The 20,483-nt window shown below is 35.7% G+C and overlaps 1 protein-coding gene across 1 annotated transcript in view; it reads right to left on the reverse strand.

Moving 5' to 3' along the window:
• Positions 1-20,483, reverse strand: part of TRPM2 (transient receptor potential cation channel subfamily M member 2) — a 302,532-nt gene that overhangs the window by 79,381 nt on the left and 202,668 nt on the right. Inside the window, exons 20-22 of the mRNA XM_063430124.1 lie at positions 11,041-11,173; positions 8,418-8,589; positions 7,322-7,505 (exon numbers count right to left, since the gene is read on the reverse strand). Coding sequence (XP_063286194.1) covers positions 7,322-7,505; positions 8,418-8,589; positions 11,041-11,173 — 489 coding nt within the window. The remainder of the gene's footprint in view (positions 1-7,321; positions 7,506-8,417; positions 8,590-11,040; positions 11,174-20,483) is intronic.

Below are 20,483 nucleotides of genomic sequence, written 5' to 3' on the forward strand. Positions count from 1 at the left end.
CTTGTAAATATGTGGTGGCAGTAAAAATAAGGAGCAAAAAGAATTAGTTGACAATTATTAAACATAATAAATTAATTATATAATTGGTTAAAATGACAATAATAATAATTAAATAATTTAATAAGTAGTCACACGAATAAAAAAGAGGCACTCACACATTCAAACCTGCCCATAGAAAAGCATTACTCAATGCTTTCCTAAGGGGATCTTTTTTGAAGCTGGACTCCGTAAGGATGTCCAGCGTCAAATAATTGCGATTTACTCCATGTAAATCGTGGAAGTCAGGGAGACAGCCACTAGAGGCTGGATTAACCCTGCAGTGTAAACATAACAATTTCTCTAAAACTGGTATGCTTTCAGCTGCAGGGTTAAAACTAGGGGGACCTGGCACCCAGACCACTTCATTGAGCTGAGGTGGTCTGGGTGCCTATAGTGGTCCTTTAAGTATTCATAGATTTATGATGTCAGAGCAATAAGGTAGCCAAGGAAGCTGATAATATCTCCACTCATTTAAAAGAAAAGAAAGAAAAACTTAGTCCAAAAGGGACCCATCCACCTGAACCTTTCTTTCCCCTCTTACTAAGAGAAGGTGAAGTAGATACAGGTATCTATTAACTCCTTGAGGTATTCTTATATTATTTATATAAAGGTTGATTTCCATAGATATGTGTGATGTGATTGATCTGTGACATTCTACATCATCTAAGATGAGGAGGAATAATTATAAAAAAATAGAGTTAAGGCAATGCAGTCAGTAGTTCGAGGGTATCACCTCTTAATCTCACCCATATTTACTATTCATATTTGTACCATGTGTCTCTTTAGCTATGGAGCTATGGGGGGGAGGCTAAATAAGGGGTGTAGGGTCATCAGGATAAAGGGCAGGGAAGAGGTAGGGGCAAAAAGTTAAATCAGAAAAGAAGGAGCGAGGAAGAAAAAAAAAGGGAAAGGGTAAGGCCGGTCTCACCCCACTCCCCTGCTCCCCTGTCCTTCCACCGGCTTCTATACCAAAAAGACAAACGCTTACAATTAACTTCTTGGTAATACAAACTGACCGAGCTCTTGTGGTGAAGAATCAATATTTTTTTCCCATTGAGCATCTGATATAGATTTTCCTAGTAGGTTTTCCCATCGTCTTTTAAAAGTATGGTTATGATCCATCCCTCCAATAAGTAATAGTTGATACTTATTGATATAGTACCCTGTAAGTAATCTTGTTTCCTGCAAAGTTCTTCAAACCAGGTCAAATCTCAGTGGATATCAGCTCAAATTGGTAGAGAATTATACAAATGTTGCAATTGGTTATAACGATAAGCTTGAATCCTAGACTGTGTATCACCCCAGTTAAGTTCCTCTAGGGTCTTTAAACCAAAATCTCCCAAGAGGGTTTTCAAAAGGATATCATCTTTTGTTGCAATAAAGTCCCAATGCACTGCTAAGGAGACCTCCACCCATTCTTGGATTCCTCGTTAAAGGTATTAAAGGTATTCATGGGCTAGGTGACAGATATGTTGCTTTTTGTATTGCCGCCCATAATTTTAGAGAGTGGTGTACATGGGAAGTTCGATCTGGGATAATAATCTTTGCATTACAGGAATTCCAAGTTAGGGCCTGTAAAGAAGAACCTGAAATACCTTTATCCAAGGAGATCCACTGTTTATGGACAGGTGCCGTGTCCCATTCCTGAATACTCTGTAGGGCAGTGGCCTGGTAATATTTGCCTATATCTGGGAGGGCAAGTCCACCCCTTGATCTCAGTAAGCATAATAATTCATGTCAGAGCCTGGGCCACTCTCCACTCCAGACATACCTCAAAAGTGATGACATGAGAGAGAAAAATAATGCCATTGGCAGAGCTAGTGGCATGGTCTGGAACAAATGCAGCAATCTGGGTAGAACATTCATTCTAACCACCGCCACTCGACCCAACCATGTGTGAGTAGGATCATGCCACTGTTTAAGGTCTTTCTGAACTTGGGTTAAGATCAGAAGGAAGTTATGTTGGTAAAGTTCCGTTTGATTTTGTGTTATCCATATTCCTAGGTATCTAATTTGTGTGATACACCAATTGAAGGGGAACTGTGTTTGTAATGTCATACAATCTGTATCTAACATAGATATATTAAGGACTTCACATTTATTTAAGTTTAATTTGAAACCAGATAATGCTCCATATTCTAATATTTCTAGTATTTGTCAGTGTTGAAAAATGTGGGGCCTTGTAACAAAATATAATAGGTCATCAGCGTATGTTGCAACCTTATGAGTTGTTCCTTCCCAATCAAAGCCAGTGATATCTTTATTATACCTAATAGAACAAAGCAATGGTTCCAAGGTCAAAGCATATAACAAGTATGATAAAGGGCACCCATGTTGTGTGCCATTATAAAAGCGAAGGGGCTTGGTGAGTGCGCCATTCACCCAGACCCTTGCTGTTGGGTTACTATATAACATCCCAATCCAATGTAGCAGACTCAGTCCAAAGCCCATTTCCTTTAGTACTGCCTTCATAAACAACCAATGTACCCAATCAAACACTTTCTCTGCGTCCATTGACAGGAATAGCATGGGTGTCTTTCTCTGTTTCTGTGCCAAATATTGAATTGATAGTACTCTAAGTGTGCTATCCATTGCTTCCCTTTCCGGTATGAATACTGTCTGATCTGCGTGGATCAATCTAGGTAAGAATGTATGTAGTCTAAAAGCAAGTATCTTACTAAACAGTTTGGTGTCTACATTCAAAAGGGAGATTGTAAAATCAGGGGCTAGTAGTAAAAAGAAAATGGATGCTGAACGTTTAAGATTACTTCAGGTACTATCCAAATTGGAAGAGGAAAATAAAATTAAACCAAATAGATTGTATGGTAGTCAAATAGCTAAAGTAAGAAAGGAACTCGATGTATTGGCATTAGCAGAAACAGAAAAATATATGAGAGCATTAAAATTGAAATTTTATATTCATGGCAATAAAGCAGGAAAAATGTTAGCTAATATGCTAAAAACAAAGTATCTTCAAACAAAAATCCCCTATATGATCTCGACGAATAATTGTAAATTATTTAACCCAAAAGATATTGTAGCTGAATTAGCAGGTTATTATAGGAAACTGTATAATTTAACGGAAGACTCAAATATATTACAGCCTTCTGGCTCTGAAATAGAGAAATTTTTGGAGGAAATAGATCTTCCTAAAATTTCAGTGAGTCAACAACAGATGTTGGTGGAGCCATTTATAGAAGATGAAATAAGCAAAGCTATATTGGCTCTTCCCAAACATAAAGCACCAGGGCCAGATGGTTTTTCTAACTATTATTATATCAAAATGGAACCGATCTTGACACCATTTCTTACGAAGCTTTTTAATAGCTTTAAAACACCAAATGCGATACCGCCGGAAATGTTAGAGGCATTTATAGTAACCCTTCCTAAGCCTGGTAAACCACCAACAGAATGCGCTAACCTCAGGCCCATTTCACTCTTAAATGTAGATATGAAAATATATGCTAAAGTATTGGCATCTAGAATAAAACCGATCCTATTGGGGCTTATTTCAGAGGAGCAAGCTGGTTTTGTTTCAGGTAGACAAGTAGAGGACAATACAAGACATTATATTAATCTTATAGAATGGGCAAGTATTAATAATTATCAGGGGATTTTGCTTGCTTTGGACGCTGAAAACGCGTTTGATCGTTTGAATTGGGGTTATATGGAGCATGTCCTCCAGAAATACAATTTTCCACAATCCTTTGTGAACAATATTATGGCATTATACTCAAAACCATCAGCGAAGGTTATGAATACTGGCTTTATATCCTCTAAATTTGAGATCTCAAATGGAACACGCCAGGGGTGCCCACTTTCCCCAATAATTTTTATAATAACCTTAGAGCCCTTGATTAGACACATAAAACAACATGCTGGTATATGTGGGTTAAATACCCCGGTTGGGGAACAAAAATTAGCTCTTTTTGCTAATGATGCACTTTTATTTGTATCAAAACCTAAAGAATCATTACCGTATTTAGTTAAACTGTTGGAAAGATTTAGTATGATCTCCTATTATAAAAATAATGTTAAAAAAACCCAGGCGTTACCGTTGGGTGTACCTAAAACGGAGATAAATCAATTAGCAGGTACTTACTCGTTCGATTGGCGCAAAGATTTTCTAACATACCTGGGCATAAAACTTACTAAAACGAGCTCTCTTTTAATTAAGCATAATCATATTCCTGTATTACATAAATTAAAAGATCAGTTAGAAAATTGGGGGACTTTGGGGACATCTTGGTTAGGGCGTGTACATACAATTAAAATGATGGCCTTACCCCATATATTGTATCTTTTTCGAACTATTCCTATGGCTGTGCCAAAAAAATTATTAAAAAAATTTCAACTTATGTTTAACTCATACATATGGAAAAAAAAACCGCCAAGGGTGGCAGCTAGGCTTACAGAGCTTCCATATCTACAAGGCGGATTGGGTATTCCTAACATTATTAAATATTATCAGGCATCTATGTTGTCCTATGCTTTGGCAGTACTTTTTCGTTTAAATTCACCAGTATGGTTAAAACTGGAACAAGCTTGCGCTAAACCCTATTTAATAGAAAAGCTTTTATGGGAGACCTTAATGAATGGGTCAATAGGCAAAAACATGCTTTCTACGACAAAATCAATGCTCTATCATTGGTCAAAATGGACTCCTAAATTGCTAAAAGGTGTAAAGCTATTAGTCTTAGCACCATTATATGTAATAAAGTACTTTATACAAGATTTAAATTTGAATACTTGGGAAACTAATGGCATTAGTAAAGTGCATATGTTATATAATGAGGCAGGGCTCAAATCATATCCTAGTTTGCAGGCAGAGTTTGCCCTTCCGAATAAAGAGGTATTTTCGTATTTAAGGATCAAGAATTTTTTGTTAGAAAATAAGCTGTTAAAATTAGATATGAAAGAAGAAAGGACCACAGGCACTCCAAATTGAAACCGTATGCAGATTTATTAGGAAAAAATGCAACGCCAAGCAACGTTTCGACCAACAAAGGTCTTTTTCCTTTGTTGGTCGAAACGTTGCTTGGCGTTGCATTTTTTCCTAATAAATCTGCATACGGTTTCAATTTGGAGTGCCTGTGGTCCTTTCTTCTTTCGTGTATAATTCTGGGATTGCTGGTCCTGATCCGGAGCACCCTTGGCCGCTGGGATTGAGTGCGGTTCCCACCATCTACTTTGCGTTAAAATTAGATATGGCCTTAGTGACTTGGTTGGGTAAATTCTGTTTGAACCCTAATATGGAGAGTAAACCTCTTTCAATATGCTACAAAAGCCTTTTATATGTAAATGGGGAAGAAAAGTTGCCTTATATGATATTATGGGAACAAGACCTATCAAAAACCTTTGATCTATCCCATTGGTATCAAACTATAAAAATTACTAAACAAATATCTCACAGCCTTACATATTGGGAAGCTTATAGCAAAATATTAATGCGTTGGTACTTAGTTCCCGCAAAAGTGTCTCGAATGTATGAAGCTGCCTCTGACAGGTGCTGGAGGTGTCAAAGGGAGAAGGGAACTTTATTACATATTTTTTGGGGATGCTCTCGTCTTGTACAGTTTTGGAACGATGTTAAATTAGTAATTCAAATTTTAATGGATACAGTGATACCAATTTCCCTGAGTTCTATCTTTTACATATATACCAAGAGTGGAGTCGAATAAAAAATAAGGTAGTTATTATTCATATATTAATCGCTGCAAAAATAAGCATTGCTCAAAATTGGAAAAAAACAATCCCACCATATATTTTGGAAGTGCAGGAAAGAGTAGACAAGACGTATGAATATGAGAGAATAGTAAATAAAATAGAAGGAAGAGAAGGTGGCCATGAAAAAGCATGGCAAGATTGGTTAGCATATAGGTGTAAGGTATAAATAGAGGTTATAGCAAAAGGAGGAATAGCCTAAAACAGATATGAGGTTAAAGCATGTACATTATTGCATATTAAAGAATAATTGATAGGGTATGACTGCAAAGCTGAAAGATTTAGGTAAGAGTGTTAAAACTGTTAAAACAGGATGAATATGCTGAGCATTCCGCTTGTGAGTAAGAACTAATTGTCAATGTCAATTATTTTTACTTTGCATACTGGTATAAGTTGAATATAAGGATTATAAATTAAATCAAGGTAATAGCAAAGAAAAGTAAAATTGAATTTATTTTGTTTATGTATTTTTATTTTTATTTTATTTAGTTTTATGTTATTGTGTTTTGTGTTGTTTATGGCTTGTGTTGTTTTTTCTGTGTGTGTAAGAAATAAAAAATTAACAATGAAAAAACAAAAGGGAGATTGGTCTATAGCTACCACACATTTCAGGGTCCTTTCCAGGTTTTGGCAAAATGGTGATTTTTGCAGCTAGTGACTCTGGGCCCAACTTCCCTTCACCTGTGAGTGTGATAAGTGACTTCATTAAATGAGAAAATAAAAGGGTTTCACATTTTTTACAATAGTCGATTGTGAAGCTGTCGGGGCCAGGGGCACATCCTGCCTTCGTGCTTTTGATTACTTTTTTGAGTTCTTCTTCCATAATTGGTTCTTCCATTATTCTTACGTCTTCACGTGTTAGTTTCTCAATAAAAAGGTCCACTAAATATCATATATTCGATTATTTTGTTCCATCTTTCGATATACTGTTTCATCATGTTGCAATCCATATAGTTTGGAATAAAAACTGTGGAATTCCTTAGCTATTTCAGTGGGAATTTGTGAAGTGCCTCCATTACTCAGCTTTAGTTTGGGGAATTGAGCGTTAGTTTGTTTTCCTTTCAGTAATAATATATAGTTATTTAAAATACAGTCTCCAAGAAGATAGCAAATATATATGACTTGGTAACAGTGAAATTATTTTGGAGGATGTTTATTTTGCTATTTTTATAAAATGGGTATATCTGGTAAATAGTTTGCAACTGTATTCACTTATTTGCGGTTCGTGTACTTTAATTATTATTTCCGTTATTGTTAAATCATGTATAATTCATTCATTACTTTTATACATTGTTAACGTAGTCCTATTAGTCCATATTTTTACTGGCACCACATTTTTACACTGTGATTACTCTATTTAATATCCACTTGAAAAACATTGGAAAGCTACATTTTGGTGTTTTTGTACTCTCACCCATTACTCCACCTAATTTTTCTTTTGTATACATGTTGTTCTGTATGAGGAAAGGGTATCTTACATAGATGTTCGAGCATTTTTTAGGGTAGTATGATATATTACTTGTTTTGTTCAAGGTATACAAATTGTTAAGCAACTCACTTAAACATAGCAATCAGGAGATTGAGTAGAAGAATGTTCGTAAACAGCAAGTATAGACAAAGCAAAAGCACTGTCAGCCACTGTGGAAAAATTGGTTGTTGATTCTCTTTATTTGATTCTGGACACTTCTGCTTGTTTGGATCAGTTCCATTTACAGTACACTGATCAAGACTGAAATTCACTCCTGTGATTAAACAAAATTCAACAAGAAATACACAATAAGTTTGAAACATTTATTTTCAGTTTTGAATTTGCTTCATTAAGATTTAAAAAAAAAAAATCCAAACCTATAATATATACTTTCTTGTGCTTTACCTACAATTTTCTTTATTTTAATAGCTTACAATGCCAAACTAGTATACTGGTCTTTGTGTTTTAGAATATTAATATTTATTATTAAATATATCTTATTATATGTATTTTTTTTTTATATTATAGATAATTTTTACCATATTTCTATTTACCTCTTCTGAAATTCTCTGTATTTCTCTTATTAAAGGTCTACATGGCACGTTTTATATACATAATAATTAATCAAGTTATGTAGCATAAATAAAGGACAATAACTATACAATTTGAACACCATTATATGCAACTCACTTTAAATTTAAACTGCAATATATTTGGAAAGGCAGAAAGCTTTAAAATTGCACATACCAACCATCATGAAAAGAAAACCATTTCAAAAATTTGCTGATCAAAATAAAATATCATATGCAAACAGCATAGGTTCTGTGTGATAATAATTATATATAGGTGCCTCAATCTAGGGTCCTATTTAACTTTGCACTGCAAATCTCTCTAGGAGGAAGGATTTTCCAAGTAAGTGGGTTATCATCTTGAGAGCAGACATTAATTTGTTAGAATAGGACCTGCCAAAAATGGTAATTGTCATAGGCTAGGCTAATGTAATGTATGTTACCATACTGTACCTAAATCCTGAGATGTTTTTTTAAAGAACTATTACATTTTATAATCTTTGTTTTATAATGTTGATTATCACTACAAGGCTTGTGAAATGAGTATACTAAGAAAATAATAAGAAAATTGACAATAAGGCAATTGAGATTTCTACTAAAAGCCACAAAATTCATACCATCAATGTAGGATGGAATCTGTCCAAATAATGTCATATATGAGTGGTATACAACTCCACGGAAAATCCAATCCACTCGCATCTCATTATGTATCAGTATAGCTTGTTTGGCAACACCAAAAGACACAACCCACACAGCCAAAAGGAATAGAAAAAAGAAAACATCCTTCATCTGTTTGTAAAGAAACAAAAGATAGAGAAAGGTATTCAGTGAATGAAGCAAGGAACAGCATTAGGGCATAAAAATGGCTGTCACTAGATGTCAGGTGTGGAGCAATATTTCGAGCAGTCTGTTTGTTTTGGTTTGTTTGCAACTTCTTAGGGTCTCTTTAAGCAAGAAAGAGAAGACAGAACGTACTAACCTTTCAAATCTGGACTGCCCATTTGGGTTAGATCTATTTAATTTGCCTTGTTCTAGCTTCACTTAGCTTTTGATTAAATTCTATGTGTCCCTGAAAGACTGTCACACGCTGGCTTATAACTAGCCATTGTGCAACTGATCTGAATACTGCTACTGATCAAAAAAAAAATGTCTTCCCCATGTGCTGTTAATAGATATAGCCTACAGCCCGGAAGTAGTAACTAGAAGTGTGTGCAAGATAAGTTTTATTCTATTTATAATGTTTTTTTTTTGTTTTTTTTTATGAGATGAGAGAGCACAAATCAGAGAACTAATATTCTACATTACAACTGTGCAATTTGTCATGCATATTTTCTGTGAAGTGCACATGCACACTCAATGATTTCCAATTTAATTTATTTTTAAAAATGATTAAAAAAAGATTGTCAAAATTGCAGTATAGTTTTCAAATCAAAATACTTCAAAATTCTATTAAAAAATTCAAATTTCAATTTCACTGTTCCTAAGGCTATCATAATGTAAAATATTTAAAGGGAACAAAACGCTCACCCAATAACAGACACCTTCCATGTTGGCTGTGAGTAAAATTGCATAAAACAAAAGCAACAACACAGGCAGTTAATCACTGCTTGTGTAGGCTATATACAACGGATTAAAAAAAGAAAAATTACTTCTAATCTACACATTTACTGCATGCCATCTCTTTTCAAAAATATCTAATGGAGTGCCAGGACTGGACACAGATATAGCCCAAAAGAATGGGCATATCCTATGCACATCATACTAATAGCATTATCTGTGAATACATACCAAAGTTATCAGTCCGCCAGGGCAGAAAAGTCTATTGGCAATACAATGATAACAGAGACTATCAGGACTCTGAGAATGGGGAAAAAACTTAGAAAAATTCAGTAGCTTGCCCTTTGTTTTTTCCTAGCTCAGTGCCATTGTTCACTTGTGTCATTACCAAGAAAAAACCTACACCATTTACATATAAGACTAATCTCACCCATAATGTCCATCCAGAACTGAAATGCCAGCAAGTTCTCTCTACATGAGAGATACAGCAAACTGGGACAAACTTTTTAGTAAGCACGGGCTTCAAGTCTGGATTAGTCTGTGCACTAAATGTGCAGCTCCCTACATCTCTGTACTGATGCTGTTACTGGGGTAATGTTGCATCCCAGCTCAGGCATTACTACAGGATGGCAAAGAAGCTGAGCAACCAGAGCAAGACTGCTCACAGAAGCTCCCCCACCACCTGCGATTTCTGCCCACAAGTTCTGAATATGCAGAGCAGACACTTGCCATGTGGCAATTACTGCCAGTAGGCAGGTGCCTACTCTGGCGAGAGAGGGGTACCCTGTGCCACCCCATTTAACCTGTCAACTTGGATGGGTCACAACCCTTGCCTACCTTGTTTAGTGTTCTACTGATTATCTGATTGGCTAATTAGAGTCAATTATGTATTCTTTAACTTACCCTTTACCTCCACAAAGGAATGAACAATTCACACAAATGCAGTTCAATCATCTGTCAATTTATTCAATATTTGATTAATTTTATGGCAAACTATTAATTTTAGACTCACATAAATGATCCAATAGAAATTTGTCAAAATCGGAATGCCCAAAACTCTACAAAAAGGTTGTCAAGTCTACATATGCTCTCTAAATAAAGAACTATTCACACTATCACCTATTTTAAATTATATTATTGTTCTCTGTTTGAAATCCTATCTCCAACTCTTACAGTCTAATTATGCTCATCTGGCTATCTTTTAATTTATAATCATTTGAAAATTCCTAAAATCCACATCATTTGGGACGCATATCAGTTTATTAAGTAATACATCTTGCTGCAAAGATTTACACCTGTTCACCCTCACATTACCAGCCCTATCTTTGTCATATTAAACCCCATCATACAGTTTTGCTCTAAATTATACCTTTTCTGACATGTCACCATCAACTCCATTAAAGTTAGAATGTAATTTGAACAGGATCCTCATCTGCTTCGTATTTACCAAAATGCATAATCATTTACTTGCACGTTACTTATTCTTTTTTCGGCATAAAATACATTGTCAGAACTTTAGAAGCAAAATATTATTATAACAGGATATTAATCATTCGACAACAGAAAATTTAAATATATCTCATATAGTTTATATATTTTAAGATTTAGCGCAAAGGAGTATAAACCATCCTGAAGTCTCAATATTAAAAACAATATATAATGGAATATAACAAAAGTACTCACCATTCTCTTAACAATTATGATTTTTGGTCCAAGTGTTTTGCTGATGGTAAAAATGTGCATGAGTCGTAAGCAGAAAATTACAAAGTCTAATGAAAGAATGATCCTTCCAGGATAAAATGTTGCTGAAAATAATCTGAACAGGTAAAGGCAAGATGATATTAATTATAAACATCCAATGTAAGATAGTAATCTTAAAAAAATAAAATTAAACTTTTTTTTGCAGTTCAAGCAAAAAGATTTTATTTGGATTCATATTGAAAAATGGTTAATACAATTAGATTGCAAATTATTATTGCAAATGGATATGTTTTTGTTTGCATGTACAGCTAATTAAGATGATTCAGTGAAAAAAATAAGTGCTGGGAACAAATTCTCTAATCAACAGGTATGCCAACCAACTATCAAGACTCCTGTCCTAAATGGGGCTACAGTCAAGGTAGATAATTCCTTGGTAAATCATACATACATTAACAATAGATTAAACCTTCCCTCATTTCAAATAAAATTTGGCTAACAAAGCACAACTTAACCTATGTTTTTGACTTGTTTTTCATAATGTGAAATTACACATTCCTCTGCCAGATCTCTAATCTACCCCTTTGCAGAAGTGCTATAAATGTCAAGTATAGTTTTGTTTTCTCATACTCTACAAAAACATTTGTAGGGCAATATTCATGGCTGCATTCTGACAGTAGGTAAGATGTATATATAGATAGCAGAGGAGTATAGCTGGTAATCTACAGAAAAAAAAAACTGTGCAATAGTGTAATACTGTAAATATACAATAAAACTGTGCCATTATCAATTGAACTCACAAGATGTAGATAGATATAATCGCCTTTGGGTGCCTCCCCTTAGATGATTAAGGGGTATATCCAGAACTCCCTCTCAACTTGTTTGTGGTATCGCCAAAATATGGTCCAGAGTCAGGAAGTGTGAAAAATATCTGTTTTATTTGTATAAGTAAAGAGATAAAAAACAAGTGTGGTCCTAAGCATTTCGTCGTATATAAGACTTCCTCAGGGACCCAGTAAAAACATTATATTTTTATAAACAAGATATTAAAAGGGTAGGAGGGATCGGGGGGATGACGTGATCGCACCACGTGTGCACGTCGAGAGGCGGAGCTATGAGGAGCGGGCGCAGGCTTGGTGAGGGGAGATGAGACGAGGACGGACGCTGAGAGATTCGAGGCTCGAGGTTGTTTAAAGCGAAGCGGAGAGCTGGCAGCATAAACCCCCTGGAGAGGAACAGAAAACCGGTGGGCTAATAAGATACCATAAGCGCCACAGAGATCAAAAAGAGGACATTCAAACACTTCAATAAAAAGATAAGTGCACTAAGAGGTCTGTTAAGCGTTGTGCTAAAAGCTGGGAGTGGAGGGGCCGCATGTGTGTAAAGGGCTAAAAGGGTAAAGAGAAAGAAAGAAAAAAGGAAGAAGGATGGGAAAAGGAGGTCGTTATAATCACTGTTTATATAAGCTTAAATAAGCAAGCTTAACAGCTATTTATAAAAAACCATAAGCTCAGAAGATAACGAAAACGCTACTGGTTAATAGTGAGAGTATATTTAAAGGAGCACTCGCACCTTGAAAAAGGGAAGGTAAGAGGAGAGAAAAAGAAAGGAAAGGAGGAGAAGGGGGAAATAAGAAAGGAAAATAAAACCCGGAAAAGAGCCCCACAATGGCGTCTAAGAAACAAATCAAAACCAGAGATAAAAAAGAGGACTCCCAGCCAACGAGATTATCAGGGTTTTTTTCACCCAATAGAGAAAAACAGTGCTATAAAGACAGTGACACCGTATATCAAGACCAGAACACACAGACAATAAACCTAAAAAGTGGAGAACAGAAGAATTACGTTTCTCAAGACTTCTTGGTGACTAAACTGGACGAGCAAGTGGCAATGATAGCCAACCAGATCACCAACAGTATGAATACAATTAAAATAGAGATGGAGAGAATGAATATAAAACTAAGTTCTGCATTAGAAAAAATTACGATAATGGAAGACCAAATAAAGAACTTGCAAACAGAGAACACCCAAACAGAAGATAAATTACAGCAAATGAACTCGAAAATTAGAGACCTGGAAGATTGGAAATAGAAATATATCAGAATCTATAACTCATGACCAATTAAAGGACTATCTATTATCATTTTTTTCAAGAAGCTGGATTACAGAGCGAAACTTCTGTTCCCATTATAGAAAGAACACACAGATTAAGGAAACCTAATGAGGTTCCATCTCATTATCCAAGAGATGTTATTGTATGTTTTTTTTTTCATACTCAAACAACAAGTACTGAATCTGCTGAGGAATAAAGAAAATCTATCTGAGAAATTTAAAGATATCATTACATTCCAAGATCTTTCAATTGAAACTAGACGCTGGAGAAAAACCTACCATCAAGCCTTAGAACCACTGAAGCAAAATAATATAAAATATAAATGGATACAGCCATCTAAAATAATCGTGTGGTGGGAAGAAAGATGGAGATCATTTATTTCAGCCAAAGATCTAGAGGACTGGACTAAAGCGAGTATGCTTTCAAAAAGTTAAACTAGTTAACTAAGATTTAATGAACAAAAAAAGGGGAAGAAAAGAAAAAGTGAATATAAAGATTTTTTTTTTTTGTGAGACCTATGATATGTTAATAATGGCACTTATAAACCAAGAGGAAGTGGTAACTATAGAATAAGATAATGGAATAAGATGATGTAACACAGTGGGGGCAATTAAGTGGTAATTAAGGCCTTATTGGGAAAATGATTATTATAGAAGTAAAGAAGTTTATAGAAGTATAGAAAAATTATTATTATATTATAGAAGTAAAGTAAAGCTTCCCAGACGGGAAAGAGTCAATAAAATTATGGTATGAAGGAACTAGGGGATATAAAGGGTAAGAAAATGGATAACTTGGCATGGGCTGCTATTTCACTAAATATACCACTAAACGGCAGAAGGGTTAAACATGAAAGGATTGTTTGTTATGGATACAATGGCAGTAGGCCGCTAGAATATTTAAGTTAGGGTGTCAAAGCATAGAAAGTGTAAGGGTATTCACTAGTGAGGGTTAGAAAAAGGTTTGTTGTAGAAAAAGAATTAACTGACACTTTACATAAGGTTGAAGCAATTTGCACAAATTAGCACAATGAATAAGTGAAAGGGTTAAAATGAAATAAGCATTTACTATGAAGGGCAAGAAAAAGGCTTGCTGCAGAAAAAGAGATAAGCGACACTATATATAAGGTGTAATAATTTGCACAAATTATCACTATGGATAACTAATATAATTAGTGAAATTGTAATTATGTTCTTTTTTTTTTCTCTTCCCTCTCTCTCTCTTCTTTTTTCCTCCCTCTTGGTCTCCCCCCTGGATGGTGCCCTTGGAAGCTACCTCATGGTCCTGCCTGATGCTTTATATAAGCACTAGTGTCGGAGCAATAGGTTACTCTCGAGACGGGGTCTATCCACAGAGGCCAGGGTTCAGCACTCTGTGAGATAGGTTTAGTTGTGGGACTATATGAAGTCCCTAGGTTGTGTCATGTTGTTCGTTGTATATTTGTGTTATCTGCGTGGTTCTAAAGCCAGGAGGAGGAAAAAGAGAAGGAGAGGAATAAATTATGGTTAAGTTCATGTCTATAAATGCTCAGGGCCTGAATACGGTGTATAAAAGATCCCTGTTACGTAACAAAATGATAAAAGATAAAATCGATATCTGTTTAGTGCAAGAGACACACTGGAGACAAAATGAGAAACCAACATGGGGGGGAAAGAAGTTCCCAATCATTATACACGCCTCTATGAAAGAAAGAAAAAAAAAAAAAAGAGGAGTAGCTCTGATAATTTCAGAAAGGGTTAAGTGGGAGACACTCTACCAAGAATTAGATAAAGAAGGTAGATTCATGATATTAGTAGGTTTGATAAATGAAGTGAAATATACCATAGTAAATATATATTTACCCAATATAGCTCCAGTCTCCCAATTAAACAAAATCTTAAATAAGGCAGATCAAATTAAAACAGGATTATATATAGTCGCAGGGGACTTTAATTGCATACTAGACCCATCAAAAGATAAAAAAACTGATGAAAGGGAGTGTTAAAATAAAACAATAATAAAAAACGCTAGCTCATTAACTAATACCAAAAATAAATATGACTTATTTGATATTTGGCGTCTCCAAAACCCAGAAGTAAGGGACTACACCCATCTATCTAAAGTCCATTATACATATTCAAGAATTGATATGATATGGGGCAATTTAAACTTAGTGAACAATTTGGCTAAAATAAATATAGTAGAAAATGTATGGTCAGATCACAGTATGTATATATTTGTAACAGAAGATAATTTGGCAACTAGAAATAATATAACTTGGAAGATAAATAACTACCTGCTATACAATAAAAACTGTAAGACCAAGCTGGAGAGATTGATAAAACATTTTTTAAGGAGAATGATCCCTCAGATACATCAAATTTAAACACCTGGTGTTCTTTTAAAGCAGTTTTGAGGGGTTACCTTATAAAACTAAACCATGAAGTTAAAACTAAAGAAAAAAGATTAGGAGGTCTATACATTGAACTCTATAAGCTCACAGAGGATAATAAAAAAAGACCCTTCAATAGAGAAAGGTAGAAGAATAACAGAAGTTCAAAATGACATTACACAATGTCTGAATATCAAAATAGCGAATAATATTAAAAAACTAAAATTGAGATTTTATTGTAGAGGGAACAAAACAGATAAGATGCTAACAAACAAGCTGAGGAAGCAGCAGGCTAATGCTCAGATATTAAAGATCATACATAATCAAATAACTTATACAAATCCAAGAGACATTGGTAATTGCTTTAGAGAATATTATGGAGCATTATATAATATCCCTGTTGAAGCCCCTATAAATAAGATTAAACAATATCTGACTAGTACAAATCTACTAAAATTAGACCAGACTCAGAAAGAGAGTCTAAATAAACAGATTACAGAGGAGGAGGTAAACTTGGCCATAATGAGAACTAAAAAACAGAAAACCCCCGGCCCAGACGGATTCTCGAATCTGTTTTTCCATACATTCAAATCTATCCTGAGTAAACAATTGGCATTCGCATTTAATAACGCGGTGCAACTGGGTAGTTTCCCTGAAGAGATGACTAGAGCGAACATGCTCCCCATCTTGAAACAGGGAAAAGATCCAACTGCTATGGCTAGCTACCGCCCCATATCTCTAATCAATTCTGATGTAAAAATATTCTCATCTATTCTAGCAGACCGCCTTAAGAGTATTATTAGAACTTTAATCCACAACGATCAAATCGGTTTTATACCAGAGAGATGGGTGGGTTCTAATTCAAGGAGAATTATAGATATTATAGATAATGCCAATAAGAAACACATCCCCTTATGACTTTAGCAGTTGACGCAGAAAAAGCTTTTGATAGGCTGAATTGGAAGTTTTTAGAATTATCTCTAGAAGCATACGGTATAGACGGCTGGATGCTAAGAGGCATTATGTCTCTATATACAAACCCTTCAACTAGAATAGTAGGCCCAAATGTTTGTTCAGATTGGGTACATATAAACAATGGGGTGAGACAAGGCTGTCCGCTTTCACCTTTGTTATATATTCTTTCAATAGAATCTTTGGCGGAAAATATCAGGAAAAATAAAGATATAAAAGGTTATAAAATAAGAGATAAAGAATTTAAAATCAGCCTGTATGCGGATGATATTCTGCTATCAATTACTGATCCAACTAGTTCTCAGAATTACTTGATGAGGAAGTCAGAAAGTATAGCCACCTAGCCAACTACAAGTTAAATAATGAAAAAACTGTTGTGATGGGTATTGAACTAGACAAGAAATCAAGGGAAGAAATTAGTAATAAATACGCATACACATGGGTATCCCAGAAATTCGACTGTTTAGGTATCACTAAGAACATAGGGAGAATGATGGAAGAAAACTATTTAAAGTTATTAAAAAGTACAAACTTATTACTTAAAGATTGGAGAAATATGCAGATTACCTGGTGGGGCCGTATTAATGTTATTAATTCTTATATCATTCCTAAATGGAATTATTTATTTCAAATGATCCCTCTTAAGATCCCAGAAATCTGGCTGACATTACTACAAAACAATCTAGAAAATTTCATTAATAAAGGCAAAAAAAACAGAATTAATAGAAATATTCTTTCATTGAAAACCAAGGAAGGGGGACTAAATTTCCCCAATATAAGAGTTATGTACTGGGCAAATGTGATTACTCATATGTAGAGGTCCCAACTAGTGTGTGCCAAAGAAGAAAGTTGGTTCAATATCGAAATGGAGGATCTGGGACTAAAAAATCCTGAGGGTCTGATATGGAATACGAAAAGTGTAGATAAAATGGGGATTGACATTAAAAACAACATCATTTGGGCCCAAATGATGCCAGTTTGGGAGGAAATCCAAAAGAAATTAGATTTAAAGTTTACAATAATGGATTCGGCTAATCTGAGGATAATAGAAGCTAATATGACAGATTTGTCTTTAGAGACCTGGAGAGCACAAGGAATAAATAAAGTGTCACAGATACTATCTCCAGACAAGATAATGCCTTTTAGTTCTATTATACAAAAATACCACCTCCCCCAACGAGAAAGCTTTAATTATCTGAGGCTTAAATATTTCTTGCAGAAACATCTTAGTAGAAAGTCTGGAAAATCGTTCATTATGCTGAAACTAATATTCTCAAACCAGGTTATATCTAAAGTCCTGGCTAAAGCGATAGAGGTAGTTAGAAATATTAATGAAGTATCTAGCTTCCCCCAGATGAATAAATGGGAAAATATTTAAATTGTATTTTGTAATACCAAGACTGGTGTAAAGCTATAAATAATACTCGTAGTCAGGTCCAATGTTTAAACCTTCTGGAGACCTACTACAAGGTGATTTATAGATGGTACTTGGTTCCGAGTAAATTATCTCAGATATATCCAGGAGCTAATGCAAGTTGTTGGAGATGCGATAAAGAGGTTGGATCATTTCTCCACATTTGGTGGAGCTGTTCAAATATTCAGATTTCAATAGTGAGAATGATAAGCTTTATTAAAGATATAACTGGAATAGAACTAGAAATGAAACCAGAGGTAGTGCTGCTGCATATGCATTGGCCGAATATGCCATACCCAATAAGAAGATTTATAATTCACTGTTGTATCGCATTTAAAATTGTGTTGGCACGGAACTGGAAATCTAATCAAATTCTACCCTGGGATGCTATCAAAAACCAAATCAATCTTCAGGTGAGGATGGAAAGAGATTTAAGCATACCATATCTGAATTCCCCAAAAAGATTTGACTTATGGCAAAGTTGGGCTAATAAATTAGAAACTACTTTTTGAATTAACGGGCATATAGAGACCTGTTACTATTTAAGTGACTAGAGGCCTGAGCTTAGACAGCGCCCCCCCCCCCCCCCCTTGGCTTGCCCCCGCAGATAACGATGTATTATGTACTGTGTTTGTCTACTGATAAATAAGAGTGTTTTTTACTGACTATATTATTATGTAATACAAAGTTTGTTATGTTTGTTGGTATTTGTATTTATGTCAAAAAAGGAATAAAAGAATTTATAATATAAAAAAAAAATATCCTAACAAAAGGACAAAATAGCAGCATAACACTCCCCAGTCCTTTCTTATATATGGCTTTCATCCATTCCTATTGGTGGTCCATGGGGCGTCTTCCACGTTCTCCAGCTGTTTCAGGGATTCCCATAATTGATTTTCATGGGTTAAATACCCATATGACGTCCCTTCCAGTTTGTCACCTACAGGTGACGTATGCATTCCAACTGGCGGACATTATGTGTTCCACCTTTGGTAGTTGTCATATATTGATGTGAACATAATTAAGTCCTTAGTAAATCGTACGGAAGCCTGCAAGGCTCAAAGGAAATATATATAAAAATACATCCTGCTCATATAAATTCCTGACTCCGGACTTCCATATTGTGGCGATACCACCAACCAGCTGAGAGGGAGTTCTGGATATACCCCTGTTACGGTTACCTCCAAGCTAGCTGAAGGCTGGACCGCTTGGATGTCCTGGTTCCCAAGTGTGGAGAGAGAGAAGCGCCATTCCGTTCAGCATATCACAAGAATCCTGAAAATATAAAGCAATCCTACCAGCTATGGTACAGCTAAGATACCCTTGTTCCCACAAAATGAGTTGAGGCTGCGATTTGAGGGTCAAAACAAAATGAGTTTAATGGCACACAGGCATCGCTATTTATGCAAAACCCCGGGTCAAGGGACAGCCCCCTCTGGACCTGATGGGATACAGGGAGAATACAAACAGTTGACCAATGGCATTAGAGTGTATCGTTTGAAGTGGTCACCGACCAGCTTGGAGATAATGACTCTAACAGTTATGGCAATTTAATTATCTCCAAGCACCCAAAATCCGACATTTTATTGTAACATATAAAACAGTATAAAAATATATAACTATAACATTTTAATAGACACATCTTGAAATCCACAATTCATTAGATAGCCCAGATCTAAGCGCAGCAGATAGGCGGATAGCGCTCAGATCTCACGAATGGTATAGCCAGCCTCTTCAATAAAAAAGTTATTTCATGCCTTTTTGTCCCAAACACGAGATGGCGGCCATGTTTTCAGGTTGTTGAATAGAGAACGGGACCTGGACCTAAAACCCATGAAGCAAGTAGCGGCTGAACAATTGCGCGGACACCGCTCACCGGATGGTTGTCCCAGCCCTTCGTGAGCCGAACAGAGACCGCCATGAAGGGGGGTACTTAACTTGGGGTTAACCGCAGACCTAAGGTTCTAATTGGGGCCACACGCCAGGATGTAGGTGGTCCTCGTTCGGGAGTCTTTTGGGAGTTTCAGTTCGGTTATTTATTGCACAAACGAGGCCACCCTGAGACAGTCAATAAGGCTTGCGGTTAACCGCAGACAGCAGCTTCCCGGTGGTCAATTAGACGCACACTACGCTCGTAGGGTGGTCGGTCGTTCGGTTGTTTTAAAGGTGAAAAAGGTTAAGTGGTGGCACACGCCAAGGGCACGTTCGTATGCACCCCCAAACATCTAAGGGGAGACACCTAAAAGCGATTATATCTATCTACATCTTGTGAGTTCATTTGATATTGGCACAGTTTTATTGTATATTTACAGTATTACTACTGTTTTTTCTGTAGATTACCAGCTATACTCCTCTGCTATCTACATATATGCTCTATCTGTACAGGATAAGGTCTGGAATATCCAGAGAGGAAGCTTCTTTAGTATATTGGATAAGTCATTTCTGTCTTATGCACTATTCTTAGAGGTGTGGGATTAGACACACTCTGTCTTGTTTTGCTTCATACACTGGATAGGATGAACTGAAAGCAAACTAAGCACACCACAGGGATACCTTCTTTGT

The sequence above is a fragment of the Pelobates fuscus genome, chromosome 8 (assembly GCF_036172605.1).
Source record: "Pelobates fuscus isolate aPelFus1 chromosome 8, aPelFus1.pri, whole genome shotgun sequence".
NCBI lineage: Eukaryota > Metazoa > Chordata > Amphibia > Anura > Pelobatidae > Pelobates > Pelobates fuscus.